Genomic DNA, 25,347 nt, shown 5'->3' with positions numbered 1-25,347 from the left:
TATACTAATCCTTCTTACTGTGAAAAATACTATACAACATTCTAAACAGCCATGAACAACAAATAAAACCATGAACGGTAATCCAATCCTCTTCAAAGGCCTGCCATTTAACAGTATAATGCTACTCCCAGGTACACCACAGGTATCTTAGAAACAAAGTAATCAATGAAGGTGCATGCAAAGTAGTATTGTTAAGCAAAACATAAGTTTATTTTGCACTTCCATTATGTAAATAATATAAATGAAGGTATAGTTCAGCAAATTAACATTAAAAATTGAGATACTTGGCCACTCTTAGAGAGGAAAGAGAAACATCTACATTTAACCACAAACATTTCTTCCTTTAACAATCAAAGCTCCTTAATCTCTGTTTTATATTGGTATTTAATTTGGGTTACATACTACATCCTTCACAAATCTGTGATTATTCGACATTAAGAATGTAGTAAACAAAAATGAGCTTTTATTTGTTTGCACAGCTATCTGGTAACATAATTTCACCAATTTCCAAAAGGCATTACAAATAAAAACTGAAGAACATAATTCTTCTATTAACAAAATGTGTTTACATTTACTGTGCTTCTGTTTGCACAGTAAAAAAAAAAAAGAAATTGCATAAAGAAATTATACAAAGCTGAAAAATTAATTTAGCAAAAGTAGTCTAGGCACAGTAACACAATTGTGTTTTTTCTGCCTCCAAAGGTTTCCTTATGTTGCCATTAACCAGGGCACTCTATTCTCAGCTGTGTAGCACTGTTGCAGTAATTCCATTTCCTCCCTTTATAGTTCAGTGCTGCCACAGCTGTTCTCACTGCTTGCAATATACACTACTCTGGCCCTTTTGTCATGTACTACACAAAAGTCAAATCATATTGAGGGTATGGAAGAGACAGTTTCCTAATAAATACATTTTATCAAAAAGGACTAAAAAAGGTCCTGAAATGCTGGTAATCCACATTGTTGTATTTGGTCTATTAAATACATAGTTGTATTTAGGTCCATTTTGAAAAGATTTTTTTACTTCTCCACTGGTCCAGGAGAACCAATCACCAATATTTTGATAATCATCTATATCTTTCTGTATCTACACTCTCATGAGAATATAACCAAAATCCAATGTTGTAATCTTATTTATTTATAATTAATATGAATTTCTGTACACATTTTAATATGCACAGTCTAGTTGATAATATAACAGTGGATGTCTTCAATATGTTTACAAATAGTTCAATCCAAAATTTGGTAGAGCTTTTTTTAATATCTGTTACATTACTTTTTGTTTTCATTTTTATCAATGCAAATGTCTATGGGATTAAATCAAAGTACTATCCATAAAGTACTTCATCCATAAAATACATGAGTTTACTTACAAAAAAATGTTACTTTTTCCTTCTTCCACTGGCTTCTCTAAAGGTTCCAAGGAGAAAATTCCATTAGGATCATCATTTGCTTCAATAATAACTGTAGCCACTCCATCACTAAAGACAACAGTATCCCCTAAAAAGAGGGTGATTCATTTTATCAAAACTGGAATCAGAAATGGAGGTAACTCTAAAACTGAATATGTTTCCTTCTCAAACAAACAGTTTTCATGCAAACAAAGAAATGAGTAATGATAAAACAGTAGCTGAAAACCAATATTCGAGATATTCAGTAACAGGCAAATCAGAGTAAAAATAAAAAATATGTAAGTAACATTTCATGCAGAGAGTAAGAAAGTAGATTTGCAGAAAAAAATGTCAGTGACATGACCAGAAATTATGCAAATCTGAGCAGAAAGGATTGCATGAGAGTTAGTACTTCGTTTGATCAATTAGTCAAGTCAGAAGAAAAAGATATGTATTCAGAGATCCTAGTTCTCCTTTAGACCTAGAACAGAAATATTGCACTTTAACTAAATACAACGCAAGATCAATGTCTAAGAGGTTATTCATACCCATATCATAGCCTACTCGAAAGGAAAAAATGCAAGATATCTTTGAAGTAGAGCAAAGGTAGTAGGATTTCTGTGTGCATATAAGCATGGTAGAGACATTCTAACACCATTCTTACGCCCACTGAAGTGTTTCCATCCCCATCCTGTTTTTCAGCCCTTTTAAGAGCACTAGACCAGTTTTTATTCCAAAGTAAACAATGTGTTTATGGTTTTAACTTCATATATATCTATCTGTATTTTCTCTGAGGTACAACGGTCCAACACAATTTTCAAAAGGGATGTAACACTCAAGGCCAATATATGCAATAGATCATAGAAAGAAAATAATCTTTTTTTTTTTTTTTTTTTGCTTTCAGGAATGCATATAGAAATATTCTGTATTCTACCCATTCTTGTAGCCTGGAGAAGAGGAGGCTCAGAGGTGACCTCATCACCGTCTATAACTACCTGAAGGGAAGTTCTAGCCAGGTGGGGGTTGGTCTCTTCTCTCAGGCACTCAGCAATAGGACAAGGGAGCACGGGCTTAAGCTCCACCAGGGGAAATTTAAGTTGGATATCAGGAGAAAATTCTTTACAGAGAGAGTAATCAGGCATTGGAATGGGCTGCCCAGAGAGGTGGTGGATTCACAATCCCTGGAGATTTTTAAACACAGATTGGACGTGGCACTGAGTGCCATGATCTAGTAAATGGACTGGATTTGGACCAAGGGTTGGACTCGATGATCTCGAAGGTCTTTTCCAACCCAATCGATTCTATGATTCTATGAATGTGTGTCAGGAGAAAAGCCATCACAAGTTCACAATAAGATGGTAAAAGGAAGTTTTACCAGCCAACCCTGAACACAGTTAATAAAGTAGAAGCAGATCGCTGAAAATTTAAGAAGAGAGAAGAATGGTTTTGTCCAATCATTTCCATAAAGTTGATGTTTTGTAGAGAGCTGAGTATTAGAATGAATTCTAGATGACCACAGGAAACACATAAGCCACCTTATACTCAGGTAATTGATAAAAATTACTTATTCCTTATATTTAACTTATATTTTCTTCCACAGGTCAAAACCCCATCTAATTTGGAGCATTTACATTTGAAAAGAGATTTTAACTCCAGTTGGTTCAGCAGGACAGTTTTCAGCTGTTTAATTTAATTTTTGTTTCCAATTCAAGGTTCAAGATGAAAATCCAAACACTTTGTACAGTAATTTCATAGAAATGCTGAAGCAAACCTTATTCATATAATGTGTGGCATTTATATATTGTTTTATGATAAGACCAAGCTGTAAAAAATACAGTGAAAAAAAAAAGAGAGAATTGCTAAACATACAGTAAATCATTACTTTTACCTGTAGAATTCAAAAGGAAGATATAAAATGTTTCATCAGTTTCAGGGGTATCATCATCATTGATATACACAGATAAATTCTGCTCTCTTTCTCTGACATCGAACCAAATGACACTGTTCTTTCCACTGGGAACAAAGTCTCCCTCCTCAGCTGTTGCGTCTCCATTAACAGTCACATACTGAACAGCAACAGCAGCATCAGTAGATCCATTCCTTAGGACTGTAAAGTTTGCAACGCTCCCTTCTGTAACACTCACTGTCAGAGGCTCTGAAAAAACACAAGCAACAAACCTTCCTCAATTCAAGCCTGAGCTTCTTGCCTCTGACCTATTTACCTAATCCTCGATGAGAGGATTCTTTGCCTCAGGGAAACATAAGGCATGTGTAGTAAGGGCATGGAAATACTCGCGGGTACAAGAAACTATTGCAGTGCTTAGCCACCTGACCAATCCAGCATCAAAAAAGAGAGTAATGAAATAAAATGAGGTTCTGAAGTAAAAAAAAAAACAAACAACAAAACAAAAGCAAATTCAACACGACAGCAACAAAAAGTACATTTCATAATAGCTCCACTAGGATTAAGGTTTCTCAGTTATCTGATCTGTCTATAAAATCTGTTTGGGCCAGTATATGAATTCAACATTTAAAAACAGTAACATCTAACCGGCAAAATAAATGGGATCATCATTCCTTGTAATACGTAAAAATGCACTGGTTATATTGCCCAGTCTTGCTCCATTAGTAGCATTGAATAATCTGATGATGAACACTTCCATCTCTTCAGGTACCTGAATGAGACAGTATTAAGAAATTAATTTCTTGCATACAAAACAATGAAGAAATTAAAATGAACAGCTGAGGGGTTTAACAAACCAGAGATTTTTGTGTGTTGTTATTTATTTATTGATCCTTAGGCGTGTCAAGACGGATGACAAATGACAGTTCATTCACTCACACAGAAATCATCATCAGTCAAAAACCCTTTACATAAATCCTCTCATCTTAAATGTTGTACCAGTGATCCAAAAGTTATCTTGTAGTTTCCTGCTTCTGATGCACGTAACTTATTTCTACAGCTTTATTTATTTATTACTAATTATTCTCATTCTTTCTTATATTACTTCAAATATATCCACATTAAAAATAAATAAAATGGGATTCTTGCTATCAAAACAAGGGATTTATTTATTTATTGTTATATCTTAACTGCACTTGACTACTGTCAGCTTTTAATTTTTTTTTGTTTATAGGTATGCACAGCATATTGAATTCTTTTATGATTTGCTTAAGTAAACTTAGTTTTACACCAGTAGTTTGATTCTGCCTACAAATAACTATCAGGCTCTTAAAAAAACAGAGCTTCCTTCTTAAATTGCAATATTTTAGCACTTCTCTTTTCTCCACACACTTACACAAAAACACTGTAAAAATGATTACCTCATCTGGTAATGAGTAAATGGTGATATTTTTTGAAAACTCCAGATTATCAAAGAAAATAGTCCCTTGTTCTGGATAGACATCATTGGTACATGCTGGGTCAACAATCCAGGACACACTAACATTGCCATAGTTTCCTTGGTTTCTTAAAACTCTGTAAGCAGCTAAAAATGCAAACACATACAGTCAATGTGCATCTTCAGAACAACACAAGTCAAAACCGGAAAAGGTCAGCAAAGTTGAAGCAAAATGAAAAGGAAATAATGAGTAAATCCACTCCTTGGAAAACTAATAATATGTGAGAGCACTACACAAAAGGGCACACACCCTGTAATAGACAATTACAGCAGTTCAAACTTGGTCAAATTTGTAATTTGTTATTGTACTTGATACAATAGAGATATATAAACTGAAGTCACACATATGAAAACTTAGCTCTATTTTTCTCTCACACAACACCCTATTTCTCATGCTTCCCAAGTAGAACTACTACCTCCATGCTGCATCTTGCATGTACTTCAATATTCTGTCCCCCCTGTCTGGCATATTCTCTAGCCATATCTTTTACTGGATTGATCCCTATGGCTTTCCAGGCCCCTTCAGTCTCCACTGCTCACTCATCCTGCTGGCACTGTACCCCTTCAGAAACTTCTGAGTGGAGACTTGAGGCAGACGTTGTCCTAGGAAGGTGAAATGGGGAAAAGAAGCCTTGCAGGGGCAGATAGCAGATAAAGCAGTAACTCTAATAAAAAGAATTACCAGCGTAGACGATTTCTCCTTTACTTTCCTTTATTGTTACTGATAGTTCACCAGGTAGAAACTGAATGACACCATGTGGATCATCATTCTTCAAAATGGTTATATTGACCCTTGTGGCATTCCCCAGCTTGCCTGGCATTTCACTGTAGCCACTGAGTACTACAGCATATGCCTCATCCAGCTAGAAGAGGGAAACTCAGTCAGAATAAAAAGGCATATTCAGTATTCACATCAAAAAAAAAATGGGCAAACATCCACTGTCTGTAGTCAGGCAGAAAGAGAGACAAATTTCAACAAAAGGAAACCACACACAAGTTCTACGTGCAAATGGTTTTGTACATTGCCACCTATAACAGGGAAAACAAAGATTTTAAAACCATTGACACTAAAGTAATTTTGAAGGAATGTATTAGCTTGCATTATTAATCTAATGGGACTTTGTACTTCATGTACTTCTTGGAAAAAAGCTCACAGGAAAAAAGCATCATCGAACACTAAAACAAGTATCACATCTTTGTATCTATACAGCAAATATTAAGATTGGGGAGCACTGAGTGCAATTAGCAGCTATTTATCCAAAAAGAAACAAAAAGAAAGCAGATGTTCATACAAAGTGCCATTAAACAATGGCACTATATACTACAGAATGTCATGAATGCTAAAAAATTACATGGATTCAAAGTGTAACAGTTTCAGTTTACCAAAAAAAAAAAATCCACCGAGGACTACTAAAGCGAAAGACACATTCTCATTATCCAGGTATCCCTGTTTTGGAGGTTGGGAATACATTCTGTAGAAAAGCCATTGCATACTTGTTCTGCTCCTATATATTTTTCTATATTTTAATAAGTGACAAACTTTTATGCTGTGAACACAGTTTGAAGAGGGGAAAATATTAATTTTTACCTCTGGAATCCCATCCATCCTTGTCAAAAGAGTAATTCTGATCTCTCTTTCCCCAGGCTTAAACTCCAGAATTCCAGTGCTTCCATAAAACTCATTGTTGTCCCTTGGTTCTACAGTGTAGTGCAGAAACTGCCTGACAAGATTTCCTTTGCTGCGGACAATCTGCAGTTCAACAGAATCCCCTTCCTGTAAAAAAGAAAATCTAGCTTTTCACAAGCACTCTGCTTAGTTGCCCATAATGATTAGGAGAAGTTATTCAGATAAATACCTTTATGCTGTATGGACCTCTGGAAGATGGAGAAAATTCAAACACCCCTCCAGGATCATCATTTTCCAAAATAATAATTTCACGGGTTGTAAACCCATATTTCAATATTTGATTTTCCACACTGACTCTGGGAAAGGAAGGCAAAAGAATTTTTTTGAGAGATGGTTCTCTTTGTTAAGGAAATACACATATGTGTAAAGGACATCAGAATCCTGATGAATTTTATGAATAAATTATGAATACAATTACCTGTAAAGTATATAATAAATTAGGAAAAACATGTCTGTTTGTTTCATTTATTTGCAAAAAAACCCAGCTTTGCTTCTGAAGTAACTTCGTTTCATTTCCCTAGGGATGTTAATTTTCAATAACACTGTTTGAAGTTCATTACATTAAAAATGCCAGAAAAATTACTACTGAAGGATGCATCAAGACTGCACCTTCAAACTGATGCTTTTGATATGGCTTATTAAGTTTTGGTTTATGAATTTTTAGATTCCTGTGCATCTTCAATGTTTTCTAAAAGGAAACTTAAATGAACAAATAGGAAATATCTATTTAAAAGGGTAACGTGTCATGTTTATTGCATATTAAAAAAATGTCCACAGACAGAGTAATTTGTGTTGACACAAAATAAAAGTAGGTAATTCAAAAAAGGACAATTTCTCATCTTTGACCACAGAAAATTTTCTATAGTTCCAGTCAGCTCAGGCACTTAGTTCAGGCAAATCATAATTCTGGCAGTTTAAAACAACTAATGCATTATTGCATCAGACACTGGAATATCAAACACTCAGCCATGCATTTATAACTTTCATCATTCACAAACCCTAAATAAAGAAACACCTTCGAGCCAGAACCCCATGCCATCAAATTAAACACCAAAGGGCAAGCAAGCATTGCCTGAAGAGATGCAGAAGACATGATTCCTGAGAGGAAAAAAATTATAGACAAATTCCATCCAAACCAATCACTTGAAAAACAAAGCACTGATTCACCAAAGACAAACCACAGTCACTGCACTTACCCAAAGTACACGACAAACCTTTCTGTCTCTACCCTGTCAACACAGTGGAAGGAAAGAACGAAAGAAGGAAAGAAAAGGGGTGGGGGAAGGAATAAAAGTGCCATTTGCTGGAATTTCAATAGTGCTAATCTTATATAATAACACCACCACCACCACCATAAAGCTTTCTTTTTCCTTTCTAAACACATAATGTTCATTTTATGAAAACCCTCCTTGCTTGGCATTTTCCTGTTGATAAATGCTATCAAGTGGGTAGTCCTCACTAAGGAGAAATGACCCTAGGACCAATTCAGAATGTCAAGGCCCATTCATGGTAGACCCTACCCAGCCCTCCCCCAGGAGCTCGATCACTGCCAAGCTCTTTGTCTCTTCACAACTGCACCAGCAGCCCACATTTATAAATAGCTCTTCACTTAAAAAAATATAATCAACATGCCCCTATGACGTGTTATTTCATTAATCTGCCACAGTAATAAAAAAAGCCAAGGGAGTTATAACATGTACATATCAAAAACTATTTTGGCACAAAATCACATCAAACTTTATTTTTGACAATTTTTCAGTTGACCAGATTACCAGAGCAAAATACTAATAACAAAAAAAAAAAAAAAAAAAAAAAAAAAAAAGCACACATAATGAAACTATCCCATAAAGTCATATGAAAGGACAGCATGTTCTGCAATGACAAGATTGTACTTTGTCTTTCTTAATCTAAAATAAATATATATAAAATATAAAACCTGTATCTCCTATTAAAATAGTATAAACAGACTACCAAAGCATTTATAAAGTGCAATTCTGACTAAAAGAAAGAATTCAGATTCAGAATTCAAGAGACGTAAGAGTTAACTTAGAAGTTTGAGATAATGAAGCAAATATACTTGCAGATACGTTCATTCAACTAGGAGATCTGAGTGAACAGAAATTTCTTAGTGATTACCCATGAGGCTACATTTTAAGTACTATATATTGAGACATTCTCCCTTCCTTCAGAAACATATGTAAAAGTTTTCCAAAACTATCATTAATACAATTAAAAGATCAAGGTGAAAATTCCAGAGCTAAAATTTATGCTAAAATTTCGTTATATTGCTCTTAATGCTAAAATTTAATTATATTGCTAAGCTGTTGGTAATATATTTCACAGGCAGAGATTACAAATGAATCATTATGTTAAGTGAGGTTTTGATATGTATGTAACTTAACTACTTAACTTAACTACTTAAGACACAATAATCCATCGCAAAGTGAAAGGGCATGCCAGAAATACCATCTCTTTCAGCTTCATGAAGTCACACTGCAGAGTCCAAACAAAGCTCAGACAACAAAAGGCCTGTTAAGAGGAACTGAGGAGTAGTGCTGGAATACAGTACCGTGTTGTAAAGCACAACAGCAGCACCACAGAAATCCAAAGGGTAGCAGAAATGAAACAGTCTCAAGGTACCATGAGGTGGTACTTTTAGCATCTCCAGGTGTTTTTCAAAAGGACTAAGAAGACTAGCAATATTCTATTACTTTTTAATAGTCACAGTGTAAAGAAACTAGTCAGATTCAGCCTATCCACTGCTAAAGAAAAACATTATTTTGGAGTTTTCTCCAGCCAAGTTCCATTTTCAAAACTAGGTTAACTTGCTTGACTGACTGACTGATGGATCTGAACACGTTTGCCTTGCAGGACTGCCCAGGCTGCTACCACTGCTCTCATATAGTAAATGTTGGTTACTATTCAAAAACAGAAGAGGGAGTTGAGCACTGCAACAAGCTCTCCAGGGAAGTAGTCACAGCAACAAGTCTGTCTCAGTTCAAGAAGTGTTTGGACAATGCACTCAGTCACATGGTGTGATTCCTGAAGTGTCCAGTGCAGGGCCAGAAGTTGGACTCGATGATCCTGATGGGTCCCTTCCAATTCAGCTTATTCTATGATTCTGTGATAAAACAGCCTGTGCAAAAATGGTATAGAAGCACCTACACTCAGGCTTCCCATTCTGAACTGTCATTACATGAGCAATTAACAGTGTACACAACAGGATCCCCCATGTCTACACTCTCAGATACACACATAAATTCTTGTAACATCCTTGGACCAGGACCCACTAGGTGACTTCCTGGTTTGACCTTGGATTTGTCTCCTTGCTGTGGATGTGCCTGGCAATCACTGAGCTGGCCTGACCCCTGTGGCCATCATCCAAACCTTGCACGTGTTTCTGGCTTAACCTGTCCCACCACCATGGCCTTGCTTCATGCCCTGGGCTCCAGGCTGCCTCCATTTCCCATATGACAAATCTCATGCGAAACGGCTAGTCATCAGGGAAGTTCTTTATTTAAAAAATCTTAATTATTATTTAGCAAGAACTATAGAATAATTGGGACAACTAAGAGAAGCTTCAAAATGTTTCTGCACTTTTTAAAATGCATAGTACCCTAAAATAGAGAAAGATTTTTGACTATGTTTAAAATAATATGGCAATTATGAACTAAAGACCACTGCAAATAAAATCATAATTTTAAGAGATGTGGTCGAATTTCATAGCTGTGGACCAAGAAATTGAATCCTGAAGAAAGTGAATATTTTGAAAAGCCCCTGAGAAACTGAATTGCAACTGTGTATCTATATTATTGTTACTTTAAAAACACACTTCTCTAAAATACTTCCTCTTCTATCAGGTATCTCAGAAAAAGGTGCATTCAGACTGCCTGTGGCATGGTACTCAATTTGCTTCCTAGTTTTGTGTTCACCCCTTCTTCAATTTTTTCAAGATTATCTACTGACTCAATTAGTGACAGGACCTAATTTTAAAGAGTAGTATTAAAGTAGTATTTGCCCCATTATAAATTCCACAACGTTTCTTATCAGAGGGAACACATTCTCTCAGAGGTAATCCACAATTTATTTGATTTTGGAGGCTATCTTAATTTTTGTTATTTACAGCAGAAGACATATGGTTTTATTACTTTGAAAAGTAATAAAATCTAGCAGTAGGTGTTCAGTAACAGTCATTTAAACATTCTACAACCAGTTTCAAATAACTTTTCCCCCATTTCAACAAGATCTGATCAAACTTTGGGGAAAAAGCCAACATTTTACACTGAAAGACTTAATTCTTGTACCATCACATGTATTTCTTCATGGAAAAATTACTTAGGAAAGATAGATATAGTTCTGAAATAGGCACTAACCAAAGGAAATCCTCAAGTAAGAAAAATATCACAACTCCATTACACACTATTTTAGTGTTTCTGTACATATAAACAACATAAAAGCATTATATACAAGCCCTGAATTAAGGCCCACAGACAGTATGCCATGCTTTTAATGGGCCTTCCATGATTTGCTAATTTTTTGTCATGAATTAACCTCTTAAACACAAAAACAACTACACAATTAAATGGTCAAACCTATTTTTGTTCACAATTTTTAAAAAATCTGTTTTCTAAATTCACCCAAGACAGAATTTCAATCTATGGAAATTGTTATGCAGAATCACAGGATCACAGAATCAATTAGGTTAGACAAGACCTCTGAGATCAAGACCAACCTATGACCGAACACCACCTTGTCAACTAGATTATGGCACTAAGTGCCACATCCAGTCTTTTCTTAAACAGCTTCAAGGATGGTGACTCCACCACCACCCATGTCTAATCACCTCCTTCTGTGAAGGTGATCCCATCTGGTCCCACAGACTTGTGAGTACGTAAGTGTCATTACCTCCTTCTGGATTTCAGGGGATCTATTCTGCTCCCCATCCCTGTCCACCAGCTCAGGGGGCCAGCTGTCCTGAGCATAACAGGTCTTACTGTTGAAGACTGAGGCAAAGAAGGTGTCAAGTACCTTCGCCTGCATCACACCACAGAAATCACTGGAACTGCAATGATCTCCATGTTATATTGCTTCAATTTTGTTTCATTACACATATATATATGTGTGTGTGTGTGTATGTATATGCATATAAATAAAAATGAGATACATACACATGTACATGGATCTCTTCTGGCATCTTAATTTATATGAGCTATGACTCAAAAAGATTCTGAGCATAAACACTATTTAAACACTCAACTTTTCCTGGATTATCATTTTCACAAATCAAAATAAGGTCATCAGTGTACTGCTGCTCCCAGACTCTAAAGCCCACAAGTGCTCACTCTCAGCATCATTAACTTAAGAGCACAAAAACAACCTGCATGCCACGAGGGTCCTGGTCCTTCAATTGGACCAACTGCCAAATTTATAGCTGTGTATCTGCACTAGGGGGATGACAACTGCCAATAGCAGAATGTCTTGTGTAGAAGGAAGAAACAATAACCTGATTTTTAAAATACTTATTTATATTTGTGCTTACTGGGCAAAATGAGCAGCCCTAGTATGTATATATGCTTTCATAAAGCATACACCACATTTTCATGGCCTGTTCCACCTACATTCAACAAGAAGGCCAATACAGATTTCACTACAGACATCTGAGTGTATTTATGCTTAGTCTCAAATTCAGGCCTACTTAAGTATCGGCAGGTATTCAAACTGAATAATTCAAACTGCTCCTAAGGAAAGAAAATATGAAGAAGCTTCAGCAGGTACAGGATTGTCTTGCTTCTTTATTATTTTTCTGTCCTCTTTGAAAGTATATTCTTCAGGATATACATTGGTCTCCATTTTGTGGACAGCATTCAGATTTATTTTTAATATCCATGGCCTACAGATGGTGGCCATAGAGCAAGGAAAGAAAATACTATTTTTAATGGCTTGGAAAGTTTCTTCTATACTTACGGATGCAATCAAAGCTCATTTAAAATGTGAACTGCCTTAACAACACCGCTGAGTTATAAATAATACATCCTTGTTAGAACTAATTATTATTTTGTCCATGCTATTACTAATTGCAATAAATAGAATGTTAATGAATGTATTTCTATGTCTATAGTTTCATTAAAGTCCTTACATGCTCTGTTTTTCTACTGACTTATGCTACAATTTATCAAACAGAGCAAGCACATCCATAGCACAGTGCATCTTTGTTTTCATGCTAATTCACTACTGCTGTGAGGTGGTGGCTGCCAGCCTTGGAAACTGAAATCTTCTGTTCACCCAGAAAATACAAACTATGTAGAAAGCAATACCACAAGCCTACACACACCACCCTGCCAATCTCCTTCACCCCTGGTTTGAAGAGTCATCTCCAGTACTGAAAGGACGATCTTTGCAGTCAATCCATTCTTGGCTTCTGCTCATGTTCAGGTTGCCAATTTTCACTCATAGCCTTGAGGAACACTATCCATGTCTAGAGAGAAGTTTAGATTTTACGTCCTCCTTATTTACTTCTTTTTTCTGCCCAGACCACCTGCTCCTTACTTCACTCTCAGACCTTGCCAAGTATGGGAAAGCTGCTTACTGCTGGCACACTTTTTTTCAGCTGCTTCATGATCAGAAGAACCTGCTACTCCTGCCGTACACAGAAAAAGCAGAACAGTGGTTGCATTTGTTCATCTGCCAGCTCAATCCTCTTTGTAGACATAATTTTCAGGGCATGAGATTACTACTCGGAGTAAGTGGCAGAAAGCTGTATTACACATACTCTAGAGGTGTCCAACCTTAAAAAGTTAAATCTGTTATGCTCTTCAGTTCCTCTATATACTTATCCGTTTCCTATCCTTCCACTTCAATTTTTTGGCCACTTTACGCAGCTTCTTCACAACAACAATCATTATTTCTAATCTTCGTTTTCTGCTTTGTGCCAGAAACTCTTAATAACTTCTTTCAGGCAAACCAGTTTTGTCCACAGAAAGGAAATCGGAAAACTGCTTGTAATAGTCTCCATTTGGTTTTGTCTTGAACCAGGACCATCTTTTTGGCACAGTAGCCAAAGCAGAATTAAATAATTCATTCTGCACTAGATGTATCCACCAGCCAGCTTCTACAGAAGCGGGCCAATCCTGAAATGACCAGAATCTTTCCTGTGTGACAGAATGATGCTCAAAAAACAGGATCAGCAACAGCTTGAGGAGTATGTAACCTACATGAGTATCTGGTGTTAAAGTTCCCAAGAGCTAGTCTGAACTTCCTATATAGGACAAATATACTTCTGCATATGGACTGTGTAAGTAGTAGATGTTCATTGTGGACATTTCAGCTGGCAGACCTCTATTAGCATGTTTCCAGGAAAAAAAAACAAATGGGGAAAATATACCTTAGATTATTAGGAGGTATTAGAAGAAGTGGTGGTATTTCTAAACTATATATACAACTGAGTTGTTGGAAGCAGGACTGAAGAAATAGTCAAGATTCTTCTGTTAGTAAATCAAAGAGGGAATACACTCCTGAATATGAAATAATTCAAGTACTCTGAGTAGTGTTCACAGGCAGATAACAAAAACCCACGAGGTCTCTTACAGCCTCAATTATCCTGCAGTCCTCATCTCACACAGAAGGGAGACTACAACACTGTGCTTCAAAAACACCACTGCTCCTCTGTAGCTGAGGCATGTGATAATGGTCATACTGGCCTATTTTGGAAGCCAGCATTTGTGATGGAAGTATCTAATTATCAAGAGCAAGCAATACTGGACACACAGATAAAACAAACAAAAAAAGCTGACCTAATTCTGCATTAACATCCGGGCTATAAACCTTTTTCTGACAGAAACACAGTTATCTATTGCTTTCTAATATTCATTATAGTTTTTCCCAATATCTCACTAAACATTACTTTTCTGAATATATAAGTGTTATAAGCAAGAGCTATAACTAAAACCAAAGATAAATGGACTTTTTTAATAGCATACATTATTTTAATCAAAATATAAAGAACATTAAGTTATTAGATAATAAGCAAAACACAGTTTCTTACACTTATCACCACTCAAGAAGGATCCACATATAGTCTGAATTAAGAGCCAAATATTCCTTCAGGTACTTATCAACACAATACAAGCAATACCTCATAATTAATACTGTGTCAATTTGTTATATATAAATTGAGTATCACAACTGATACATATGAATAAAGATTAGGGTACGATACCTGTCCAGAGTTAATAATACAGTTTCATTCATTTCAGGTATATCATCAGCTTTAATAGTAATGTTGATTGTAGTATCACTTTGTCCAGATAGGAAAACAACAGAGCCATTAAGAGGACTTATATCATCATATGTTACTGTCTTGTGATTAGGACCAGAGGGTTTCAAACTCCAAAACACTGTTGCTTGACCATCAGTCCCATCTCGATGCAGTGCAATGGAAACCTAGAAAACATGCGACTCTTCTGTGACTTGCAAAAACAGATGCAAAACTGATTAACCCCTTGCAAATTAATATTTTAATAAGAGCCTCAAAATGTTCACCTTGAGTTTTTTACTTATACGTATGTATAAGATATGGAATCAAAGATGGTATATCAACATAAACATATATGGAATCTTATCCTTTTAATCATTTATTCATTATATACTTAGACATGTATATATTTATACACACTTAGTGGAGATGACTGACTATTAACGTGATAGATCACTTAGCACCTATAAAAACAAAAAGCCCTGTGTGACTGATTTACTCAATGCCCACCTCATCAAGACACAACCTCAGTTTAAATGTAAGCACCATAATTTTACTCTGGCTGTTATAGTACAGCTCCAACTTGTACTCTGCTTAAGGAAATGAGCAGTTTTATTTTGAGAATAACAAAAAAGTTATCTGATTCAGGATTTGAGGGAAGATTTCAGTGAAGACAACTAGGGAAAAAAAGGAAAAATGTAAGAAAAGATGTTTTATAAAAGTTTCTCTGGCTGGGACTAAAGCACTCAGATGCATGGCACTACATTTGAAAACGCTTTCTCAGAAAGAAAACAGCATATTTATTGGAAAACAGACCCAGCGAGCCAAATTATATATTCACATATAAACCACCTTTAGGATACAAAGACACTTCCATGAAATTTGTGAGTGATATCAGTCCTACTTTACATGACTGTCCCTAGAGTTGGTGAGAGAAATTAAACTGTCTGCAGCACCTTTTGCTCTATGTGAGCATCAAGACCTAATCGGTTCTAGATCCTTAAAGAGAAAGCAAAGATCAACCTCACTTTTCTGATGACTAACACATTATTTCAGACCTTAATTCTATCAGCAATATTTTTACCTTTTTGGTTTTTTAAAGCAGGGGAATGTTTAGGGTAAGACAGAACTTAGAGGAAGGATTTTGATCACATTAACTCTCAAAAGTTACAATGAATATAGAAAACTTTGCTTTCTCCAAATAAATTTTCCATACTAAGAGACAACATAAAAATGATTACTTACCACTGTAGCAGGGGAATCTTCTGGCTCAGACAGAATAATTGGAAGATTGCTAAGAAAGCCTATTTCTCCATTTGCAATATCTGGAGTAATCCTCAGAGAAATATTTTGAATCTCACCTAATCGAGGACTCATGGGTGAGACTAGAGGAATTCTATTCACCAGCTCAACTTTTTCCAGCTGTGGGAAAAAGTATGAAAAACTTGAGAAATAAGAAGCCTTAGTACCATGTCAGAACTATTCTGACATTTTGGAATAAATTTCAGTTGCAAGGAACAAAACATCTCCAGAATAAATTTCTCTTATTGGCAACATTGTCACAAAATGTGTAAGTAGATGTGCAAGAAATGAAGTGGATGATATTCAGCTTTTTCAGCAGAATGGTATATGTCTCAGACAAATTACATCTATGTACACAACTAAATGTATGCAGAGGGATAACAAACTTTCTAGTTTGGGCAATTTATTACTAGGCCTATGAATTAATCTGACAAGTGTCCAAACAGTTGTTCTAACTTCAATTTTTTGCCATGTATTGATAAGTATCTGCTGAAGTTACTGACACCATATTAACTTATAGCCTCTGAGGAAGCCAAAGAATGATTCAATCTTTCCTCTTTTGTACAACTTTAAGAACTTCTCTATTTACAATAACTAATAGGTTAAAATTACATTCAGAATTGAAAATCAGTACAGAATTTCAAAACCATATCCTCCTCTTGTGTTACTGTATTTTTTTATGATTTATTTATACTAAGAAGAAATAGAAAAACGTTTATTCTTTCTTTGAATAGAAAATACCATTCACCAAGCCCATCAGCAGCACTGACATGGCAAGGAAAGCAGAATCTTCCTTTTTTAGTATTTCTTTCAAATATAATTTATACCAACAGGAGATTCTGTCTACATGCATCATAACAATAAATGTTTCCACAGCTGATTTGTAAAGATTTAACTGGTGCACGAACCACCGACAACCAACTTTTAACTCCCACTAGTATGCTTTTGTCTGGAGTTATCAGATGCTATTATATAGGTTTTAGTGGAGGAGAGGGAAGTGTCCTTATTTAAATCCATACAGGGATCATGAATCACCAATTCAGCTCATGAGTTTTAAAGCCTTTTGATCCTTAAAACTTGGGCTGTATCATACTTTGTACTACTGTTGCTTAAGTAACAGTCAACAATATTTATGCACAGTTTATCTGATGATAGATGGAAACTGTGTTATAAATACTGTATTCAGCAACTGATTCTCAACCATACAAGCCAGTTATTGGGAGTCTGAGGAACAGAGGGTGGGACTGTTTGTTTTGCTCTTTTTCGAAGCTTTCTTAGATCAGTAGGTCCTGATTGCACAATTAACAGCACGCAGATGGACCACTGTTAGCTCAGAAAAGTTTCTGAAATACTATAGAGCTGAAAGAATTCCTTTTGTTAAGTGCTTCTGATTTTGGACACTAACTTGGAGATTAAAGTAATAATTAATTAATTAATTATTAAGTAATAATTAATTAATTAATTAAGTATCAAGATTTTTTAAAATTCAGTTTCCTCTTAAAGCAAATCAGCTCATGAGGAAAGCAGAATGGATTGTGAATTGAATAATGCCAAGTAGTTTATTAAATTAATCTTTCTGTCCATACCAGAAGCAGTATGCATGTCAAACAACAATAGGTTATTTAATTGAAGATGTCACTGAAGAATGTTAATCTCACTTTTGCATTTCCTCTATCCATTCTCTAGCTGTGTTGAAGCTTCATTTCTTTCTCTGCCCCTCCTCCCCTGATTCCTGAGCTGATACTTTATTGGACTTAGTACAGACTCTGTAGTTTTCTCATTCTAAAAAGGTTCGCTCAGATTATCGTTTATTCACAATGTAGAATGATTGTCATAGTGATAAATAAGGGTATTTTAGTTCCTTCTCTAAATGAATTATTTGTGCTGAAAGTTGCCTCTGATGTTGTTTATTCAAATAAAAAGATTTTTATGGTTCATGGAGAAAGTATAGAACATCCACCTCCCATTTCCCTGGAATCTGCAGTTCAAAAAGCCAGGCCAAGTGCCTACATTCTGAAATACTTGTCACATGTATGTCTTGTCCATAGTCCACGTTGAGATGCTATTTCTAATCTATCATCTAAAAAGGTCTTGGAATTAGATATTTCAATTCTTCTACAGATCTTTCAGATCTCATGCAGATAGTAAAATACACAAAATTATTCTGATATTTCAGAACACAATTCCCTGTCTAACTGTGAATGTAAAAACAGTGTGTGCAGTAAAACAGTAATATAATTCTGACAATATTTTTTTTCCTCTTTTTTTTTTGTTTAAGAGAATGTATGGGTGAAGAGGTGGAGGAAAGAAATATTTTCAAGATTCCAGAAGTAATTAAAACATCTTTGGTAGACTATGAATTAAAGACAAAACCTACAAATTTTACATTTATGATTTAACATCAACATCTCTAATTGAAAATTTTAAAGACACATGACTTAAAATGAAAGGATCAAAAAGAACTAAGAAATTACTCTGAGATTTGGGCTTTGGATGCACCAAGTCATCCCTTTGTCTGTGCATCAAGATCACTCCCTGGGTTTATGATCCCAGACGACCAGAGTGGCAATAGTTAATCAGAGGAAGTAGAGATAATGGTGTAGTCTTAACTGCAGATGAGAAAATAGTATAACAATTACTGATTACAATGCCCAGGATCTCTCACAGAAGTATATCTGAACAGTAACTTGCTATCAAGTAAGAAAATTTGGCTTTCTCCAGAGCAAAATGAAAAAATTAATTAGAAAATGGAAATTATTTCTTTAAGCATTTTTGCAGAAAATCCAGTTTTCTTTCAAAGGCATAGTTTTAGTAAATTTTTCCAGCCAATCTTATGAGCAATGAGCTTGTAAGCTCCCTTCTTACAAATTCAGACAGAAAAAAAAAAAAAAAGAAAAAATCAGAAGGGCATGTACAGAGGGAACTGCAAAAAATAATTTTCAAATTCTCTGATCCAATTTGCATATAAATTAAATATATGTTTGACTATTTTGAGTTTTTATTTACTCGTTTGTGTTTCCTAAAATTTGTCATGCTTCTCTAACTCAGGAGCTTTAATTTGGTTACGAAAGCAAAGGGGTTGACAAAATAACATACCTGAAAAGGTAACTAACCTCTGCAAAATTTTGTTAAATTTCATGAGTAATACCTGAATCCTATTACAACAGTCTATTTTTTTTTAATGGTGTAATTAGTAAATAACGATTAAGAATAAAGCTCTTTACGGCAGATTTATGGAAGCTGTCTCTAAAAAAGAAAGTTTTCTTGGCTACAGAGCTAACCACTTTTGTATTTCCTTTTTTTGTTTTCCAACAGGCAGGACCATTTTAATTAAATTTAAAGGGAAGCAGCCACTACTAAATTATATCCTTTATACTACACAGGCTAAAAAAAATCCCCAAACACAATTGAGATACCTGTATGAGGAAATGAGCTCCATTCTGAAGAAACGCATCATTTCTTATTGGTATATTTATAGTATCTTGTGTTTTTCCTTCTGGAAAGATGAGAATGCTTCTTTTAGAAATATTTAGAATGCCACCTTTTGCTCTCTCAGGATCCAGAGCTCCGGCTGGAATATACAGTGCAGTATAAACCAACTGCACATCTCCAAATGTTCCTCCTTCCCTTGCAAAACTCAAGGATAGAAACCGTCCCATTGGATTACTTTCAATCTTCTGATTCTCCAAAGGATAGAATTTTATTAGGCCATAAACATCATCACTGTCCTGAATGTAAAATAGAAGCTGCAAAGCAGAAAATGGCACCATTTACTCTATGTTGCATTACTCTATATCATAGTTTCATGCATTCATGAAAGCATGTCCTGACTCTCACCACACATTTTTTTCCTTAGTGAACTGGTAATCAGAAGAGAAATCAGACTGACAGTCCCAAAGCATTCTTTGTACACAGCACTGACAGTGGCAACTTTCCCACTATGTATTATCCATGTGCCAGAATGAGCTCTGAAAAACTGATTTTTTGGTTCAGCAGACAAAGTGAGTAATTTAAAAATGTTTCAGATTGTCAAAAAATTCATTTTATTCACCAAGATCATTCCAAATATTTTTTTTAAAAGACAAAGCAGGGACTCAAGTCACAGAACTGTTTGCAATGCTAGCCACCCTTTATTTAACAGTTCAGAGGTTACAGTCTTAATCACCAATCCCTTCCCTTTAACTTGTTACTCTGTACAACATTTCAGTAATCATTAAGACAGCAAATGATCAAGTGAAAATAACTTTCCTGTGTTATCTTAGAAGCAGTCACTTGAGACAGTACTTATGCAATGCTGTGTATGCTGGGAATAATCTAAACTGAATGCTGCCACAGTAAAAAGGTCTGGCATTATGTAAGTCAAATACTTTAGATATGGTTCTATACAATAAGATCATATTAAGGATTAATTTGTTTGATTTCTATTCAAGACTAAATCCTTTCACCAGTTCAGCCAATCAACCAATGTTATTAAAACTGCTGAAGTCTTTGTTACCCATTATTACCTTCTCCAAAAGAATTTTAAAAGCAAACTTACCTCAGATGGCTCACTGACTTCTGCACCTCCCTGTATTGTATGAGGTAAGAGTTTCAGTAGGTAGGGCTCTGCCTCTTCTGGTATATCATCATTAATAATGTCCAGAAAAAGTGTCACCAGCATCTGTCCTTGATCAAAACTTATTTCCCCAGCCTCTGGAAGAAGGTCTGCAGTCACAGGTGAGGGATCACTGCTATTTCGGATTATAACCCAGGAAACAGAAACATTTCCATGTGTTCCACCATTTCTTACGATTGTGATCCCTTCAAACCTGTGGTTTTGAATGAAAACAAAGACCCACTGTATAAAATCATACTTACCACTGGCTTCCTGGTTATTGACTCTCTAAAATATTTACACTGATCTAAGTGGTTTCAACAGACATTTGACTCAGGGCTTACAGTCTGTGAAATCATAACACACATGTAAGACTCAGTGTGTTATTCACACTGAGTCTTTATTCACAAGCTCTTTGTAATGTCATTAAAGATGTTTGTTAGAACCCATTTTGTTTACAGCAAGAAAGATACTGAGAAGTGGAGACTGGGCACATTTTACATTTGCCTTGAGAAATGAAAGTGAAATTTCAGAAAACTTTTTGTCTATTACCTTTCTACATCATGAACAATTGTTAAGCATGAACATTTAAATAATGATTTTGAATGAACTATTTGCCTCTGTACTGAAAATATATTCAGTTATTGATATTTATGATACTGGAAATGTCAGGTTGCCTGCATCTGATGAGCACATGACTACAACAAAAAGTCTCAGAATCTTGACTTACAAAAATTTAGAAAGTAAGATTTATTTCTTTACTGTGCATAAGAAGGAAAGATGAGTACTCAAGTGCTGGGCTCTACATAACATAAAATATTCTTCCAAAATTGTCCATAGTATGATAGTTAGAGGCATTATCTGTTTCTTTGGGGATGAACTACCATCAGTAACTAGCAGTGGACATTTTTATTGTGATTGTCAATATTGTGTATCATTCCTGCCTATAAAATTTGTACAGGACTTCAATTTTAATCTCTCTGTAAAATTACACATATTTAAATTACTTTTGAATTTAAAGTAAGCATCAAGGGAGACACTCATGAAATACACCCAACTTCTTTAACCAGAGACTGGTTTTATAGATAGTAAATATAGAGGTTTACCAAGGAAGAAGACAGAACTCTATTTCCCACTAAACTAGTGTGTAGCAGCATCACAACTGATCCCGCCTTTGGATTAAGGGTTTTTCACTATTCATATGAAGTGATTGAATAGTTATAATTTATTTACATACAGTTTATAAATATTAAAATACTTCCTGCATAATTAGACATTTCCACTTCCTTGAACTCTTTGTAGATAAAGTTGATAATAACAACAACACACTGAGTAATTTCTACATTATATTTTAGCAGTGATTTTATAATTACTTTTAATGATATCCTAAGGATGTTTAACAATGCCAAACAAATCTCTTAAACAGACTAGATACTAGATTTTAGTACCTTGAAATTTGGTCTTCATCAATGGTAACAGGGTGAGCTAGCAGAACACTGTTGATTGATAGCACTCCGTAGGGTTTATCATTCGGTTGGATAGTGACATGAACAACAGATGGATAAATCAAAACAGCATCTCCCTGCAAAGTGTCCTCAAGAAGCATAATCTGAAAGGTCTCAGCAATTTCTGGTATGGCATCATCAAGGATTTTAAATTTCAAATACATTTCGTGAACTAGAGGTGGGAAAACAAGAGTTGTATTTGGCTGTAGATCTAGGAAGTCTACGTTAAGCTGTGCATGTGCTGTTGTATCCCCAGTTAAAATGGCATAACAGACAGAGACTTCATCTTCATCAGGTCCAATTACTTTTCCACTGACATCCTTACCACGAACCACTTGGATTGTTACCACATCATCTTCCTCAGGCACCATATAAGCACTCTGAACAAAACGCACGGGACTGTCATTTTTCTTAATATTAATCCAAACGGAATTTTTTGTGTTGTTGATTTCAGCCCCTCCCTCCACACTCTTCAGACGAACAACAAAGATTTCATCATTTTCAGGTATCTGGAAAAATAATATTAGCAACTGGGTGTAAGTCACACTTCAAATATATGCGGAACATTCATACTGAGAAATACAGTTTATGTATTTTACAGAAAAATGATACAAACTTGAGAAAGCTCATTTCATATTAAAACAAGCAGGAGAGAAGTCCTGCTTTTAATTTTAGCTAAAAATCCCCTCTCAAAATTGAACGTCTCTATTTTCTTAAAACACACTTCTGAGCTCTGACAATATGAAAAAGGGGGGAAAGTCAAACAAAAAGACAAAAATTAGTGAAGAATCAGAAAAATCTGGATCTTTACAGCTTGAGAGTATCTGGAGACCAATTGCCACTTTTGGCAGCCACCTCTATTTGGAAACAAAATTAGATTTACATCATTTTTTTTGAATGTTGATACTGATCTACCTTTACATGTGCCTGAGAGAATACAGGAAAAACTTATGGACAAGAGCTACCTTGGCCCATCCGTCTCTATACAGCCGGAAAAGGAACACATCCTATGTTCAGACAAACCCACAATCACAGAGAAAATTTCCATCACAGATCTGAGAAAAGTATTTTTTTGTGCTTAGCAATTATTTAGATTTTGGTATTTCTACAAAATGACTTTGGTATCTGATGCAGTAGATAATAAAGAATGGCTTATAAACCACAAATTACAGAATTAAGAATGATATTTTTGCTTTATATTGCTATATAAATATATATATGGAGGCATATGGTGTGATTCTTGGGGTGTTCTACGCAAACGCCGGAGTTGGACTCAATATTCAGATGGGTCCCTTCCAACTTGGCATATTATATGATTCTATGATTCTATATTTTATCTCCCAAATCCTGATTTGCTAAAGCTATGAAGCTGAAAAAATATGATTATTTTATTAATACATATAGGTAAAAAGTAAATTTTAAAAAATTATTTATGATCTTTGCATCTCATCCTTACTGTGGACTACTGGAAACCATTAGCATTTTCTTCTGAGATGAATTCCAGGACAAAATTACAGTTTTTTTGCTAATGGTCTGCTATTAAGTTGACCAATCCTTTTCATGCACTTCTGTTTACTGAGCAAAAAAGGTTCTGAAAACCCTGCTGTCCAATATGTCTTTCTCTTTAACACTCATTTGTTTATTGGCCACCCTCAGATCCTTTTCTAGGACTAGGAAAGTGGGCACGATATCCTTGTTTGGCTTGTGGCACTGAAACTTCCATAATGCTGTCAACCGATGTAGGATTTTGTTGTCAATGTGAGATCTGGATGCTCTCAGTCACCTCCATCCTATACTGAGACACCACATGCTCAGTTTACCTCATTAGAATAAATGCTAATTTGTGTTTCATTTAGTTCACTAATTAATATGCCATCTGGCATCACAAAAATATACACTTAAGAGAGTCAAAATGTATCCATAACTTTAGTTGTAGTTTACATCTTAGCATCTCTTATAAGTGGGACATGCTAGAGTTTTTAATGGCGTCATGACTGATCATTAAAAATCCAGTCAGACTTCAAAGACAAAAACATGAAGGATTTTCAGTGCTTTCTTGCCTCTATAATTTTCTGTTAACAAAGTTTCCATTATCCCTCACTAAGAAGGAAATAAATACAATAATAAATGTAGTACTGTAGAGATCAGATCTGCAGTCCCCTACTTTCTGTAGGAAAAGGGCTACATAATTCAGAACAATAGCTGTTTCATTGTTTTTCTTAACTTTGATCCTAACAGCTCAAATTAAGCTCTGAGAGTAACACTGAATTCTTGTGCATTCCATCATCATCATCATCAATAAAGGATTTTTACACAGAATTAACCTTTTGTGTGTGTCTGTGGAAGACTTTCAGTGAGTGGACCAGCCACAGCTGTACAGATCAAACTTTGAGGAAAAGAATGTTAAGAGTACTTCTTGGAGGAAAAAAAAAAAATTTTTCTGTATATAAGCTACAGAAATACTACATCTAATCTGAAAGAGAAGTTTCTACATAGCAGTCTGGCACAGTCTTTTAATATTAGTATCGGTTTAGACATGGGAAACTTTTTTATAATTAACAGAAGTATGTAAAAAATTGCTTCAAAGTCTCTCTCTTTTGTGACAGGTACTTTTTTCCTACACAATTTTTCTAGTGAATTTCCATACTAAGTTGTTCTGTATCATGTTCACTTATTTTGGTGCCTCTATTTCCTTCTCAAACTCATTATAAATTAAAAAAAAAAAAAACAGAAACTGTAAGAAAATGAAAAAACACAAATGAAAAACTAGAAGACTATGTTTACTTTACTTGAAATAGCAAGAAACACTCACAACATATACACAGGTTCTTCTCAAAGACCAATCTAAAACCTGAAAATTTTTAATTATCACTTAGTGTTCATTTTCTCCACAAGACTCTCTTTTCTTTTAGGAATGTTATCTGCTTTTGGTATTTTTTAAAGTATGTTTCTGCCTTGAAACACATCTAGATAAAAAACGCACAATTTTTTTAATCTATCTTTTCCCTCCAACTTTTGTGTGCTTTATTCTTTCTTTAGCGGCAAATATAACATGTCTGCTCTTCACAGAAGCGAGGGCAATCAAGTTAACAAAGAATAAACTGCATTTTTATGCACTGTTGACCAAAGGCAGAGGAGCTACACAGGTATCACTGAGGACATAATCAAAATGCATCATGTAAGCAATGTTATGATTAGGTTCCTTTTGCCTAAACAATT

General features: G+C 35.1%; 1 protein-coding gene across 2 annotated transcripts in view; it reads right to left on the bottom strand.

The window, feature by feature from the left end:
• The window catches only part of ADGRV1 (adhesion G protein-coupled receptor V1), a 202,908-nt gene that overhangs the window by 144,173 nt on the left and 33,388 nt on the right, over window positions 1-25,347 (bottom strand). The window contains exons 11-23 of one of the 2 annotated variants that reach the window (XM_039386937.1): window positions 22,072-22,637; window positions 20,567-20,837; window positions 19,446-19,775; window positions 15,973-16,149; window positions 14,692-14,915; window positions 7,673-7,705; window positions 6,646-6,772; window positions 6,378-6,563; window positions 5,472-5,652; window positions 4,713-4,876; window positions 3,940-4,063; window positions 3,277-3,543; window positions 1,371-1,497 (exon numbers count right to left, since the gene is read on the bottom strand). In XM_039386937.1, the coding sequence (XP_039242871.1) occupies window positions 1,371-1,497; window positions 3,277-3,543; window positions 3,940-4,063; window positions 4,713-4,876; window positions 5,472-5,652; window positions 6,378-6,563; window positions 6,646-6,772; window positions 7,673-7,705; window positions 14,692-14,915; window positions 15,973-16,149; window positions 19,446-19,775; window positions 20,567-20,837; window positions 22,072-22,637 (2,777 nt within the window). Of the gene's footprint in view, window positions 1-1,370; window positions 1,498-3,276; window positions 3,544-3,939; window positions 4,064-4,712; window positions 4,877-5,471; window positions 5,653-6,377; window positions 6,564-6,645; window positions 6,773-7,672; window positions 7,706-14,691; window positions 14,916-15,972; window positions 16,150-18,503; window positions 18,616-19,445; window positions 19,776-20,566; window positions 20,838-22,071; window positions 22,638-25,347 lie in introns of those variants that run through there. The other variant, XM_039386938.1, reaches the window with a different exon arrangement.

The sequence above is a fragment of the Pipra filicauda genome, unplaced genomic scaffold (genome assembly GCF_003945595.2).
Source record: "Pipra filicauda isolate LSUMZ 115617 unplaced genomic scaffold, ASM394559v2 scaffold517_size385040_pilon, whole genome shotgun sequence".
NCBI classification, from domain to species: Eukaryota; Metazoa; Chordata; class Aves; order Passeriformes; family Pipridae; genus Pipra; species Pipra filicauda.
Note: the sequence above shows the minus strand (reverse complement) of the source record. Positions and strands in the feature narration are given on the sequence as shown.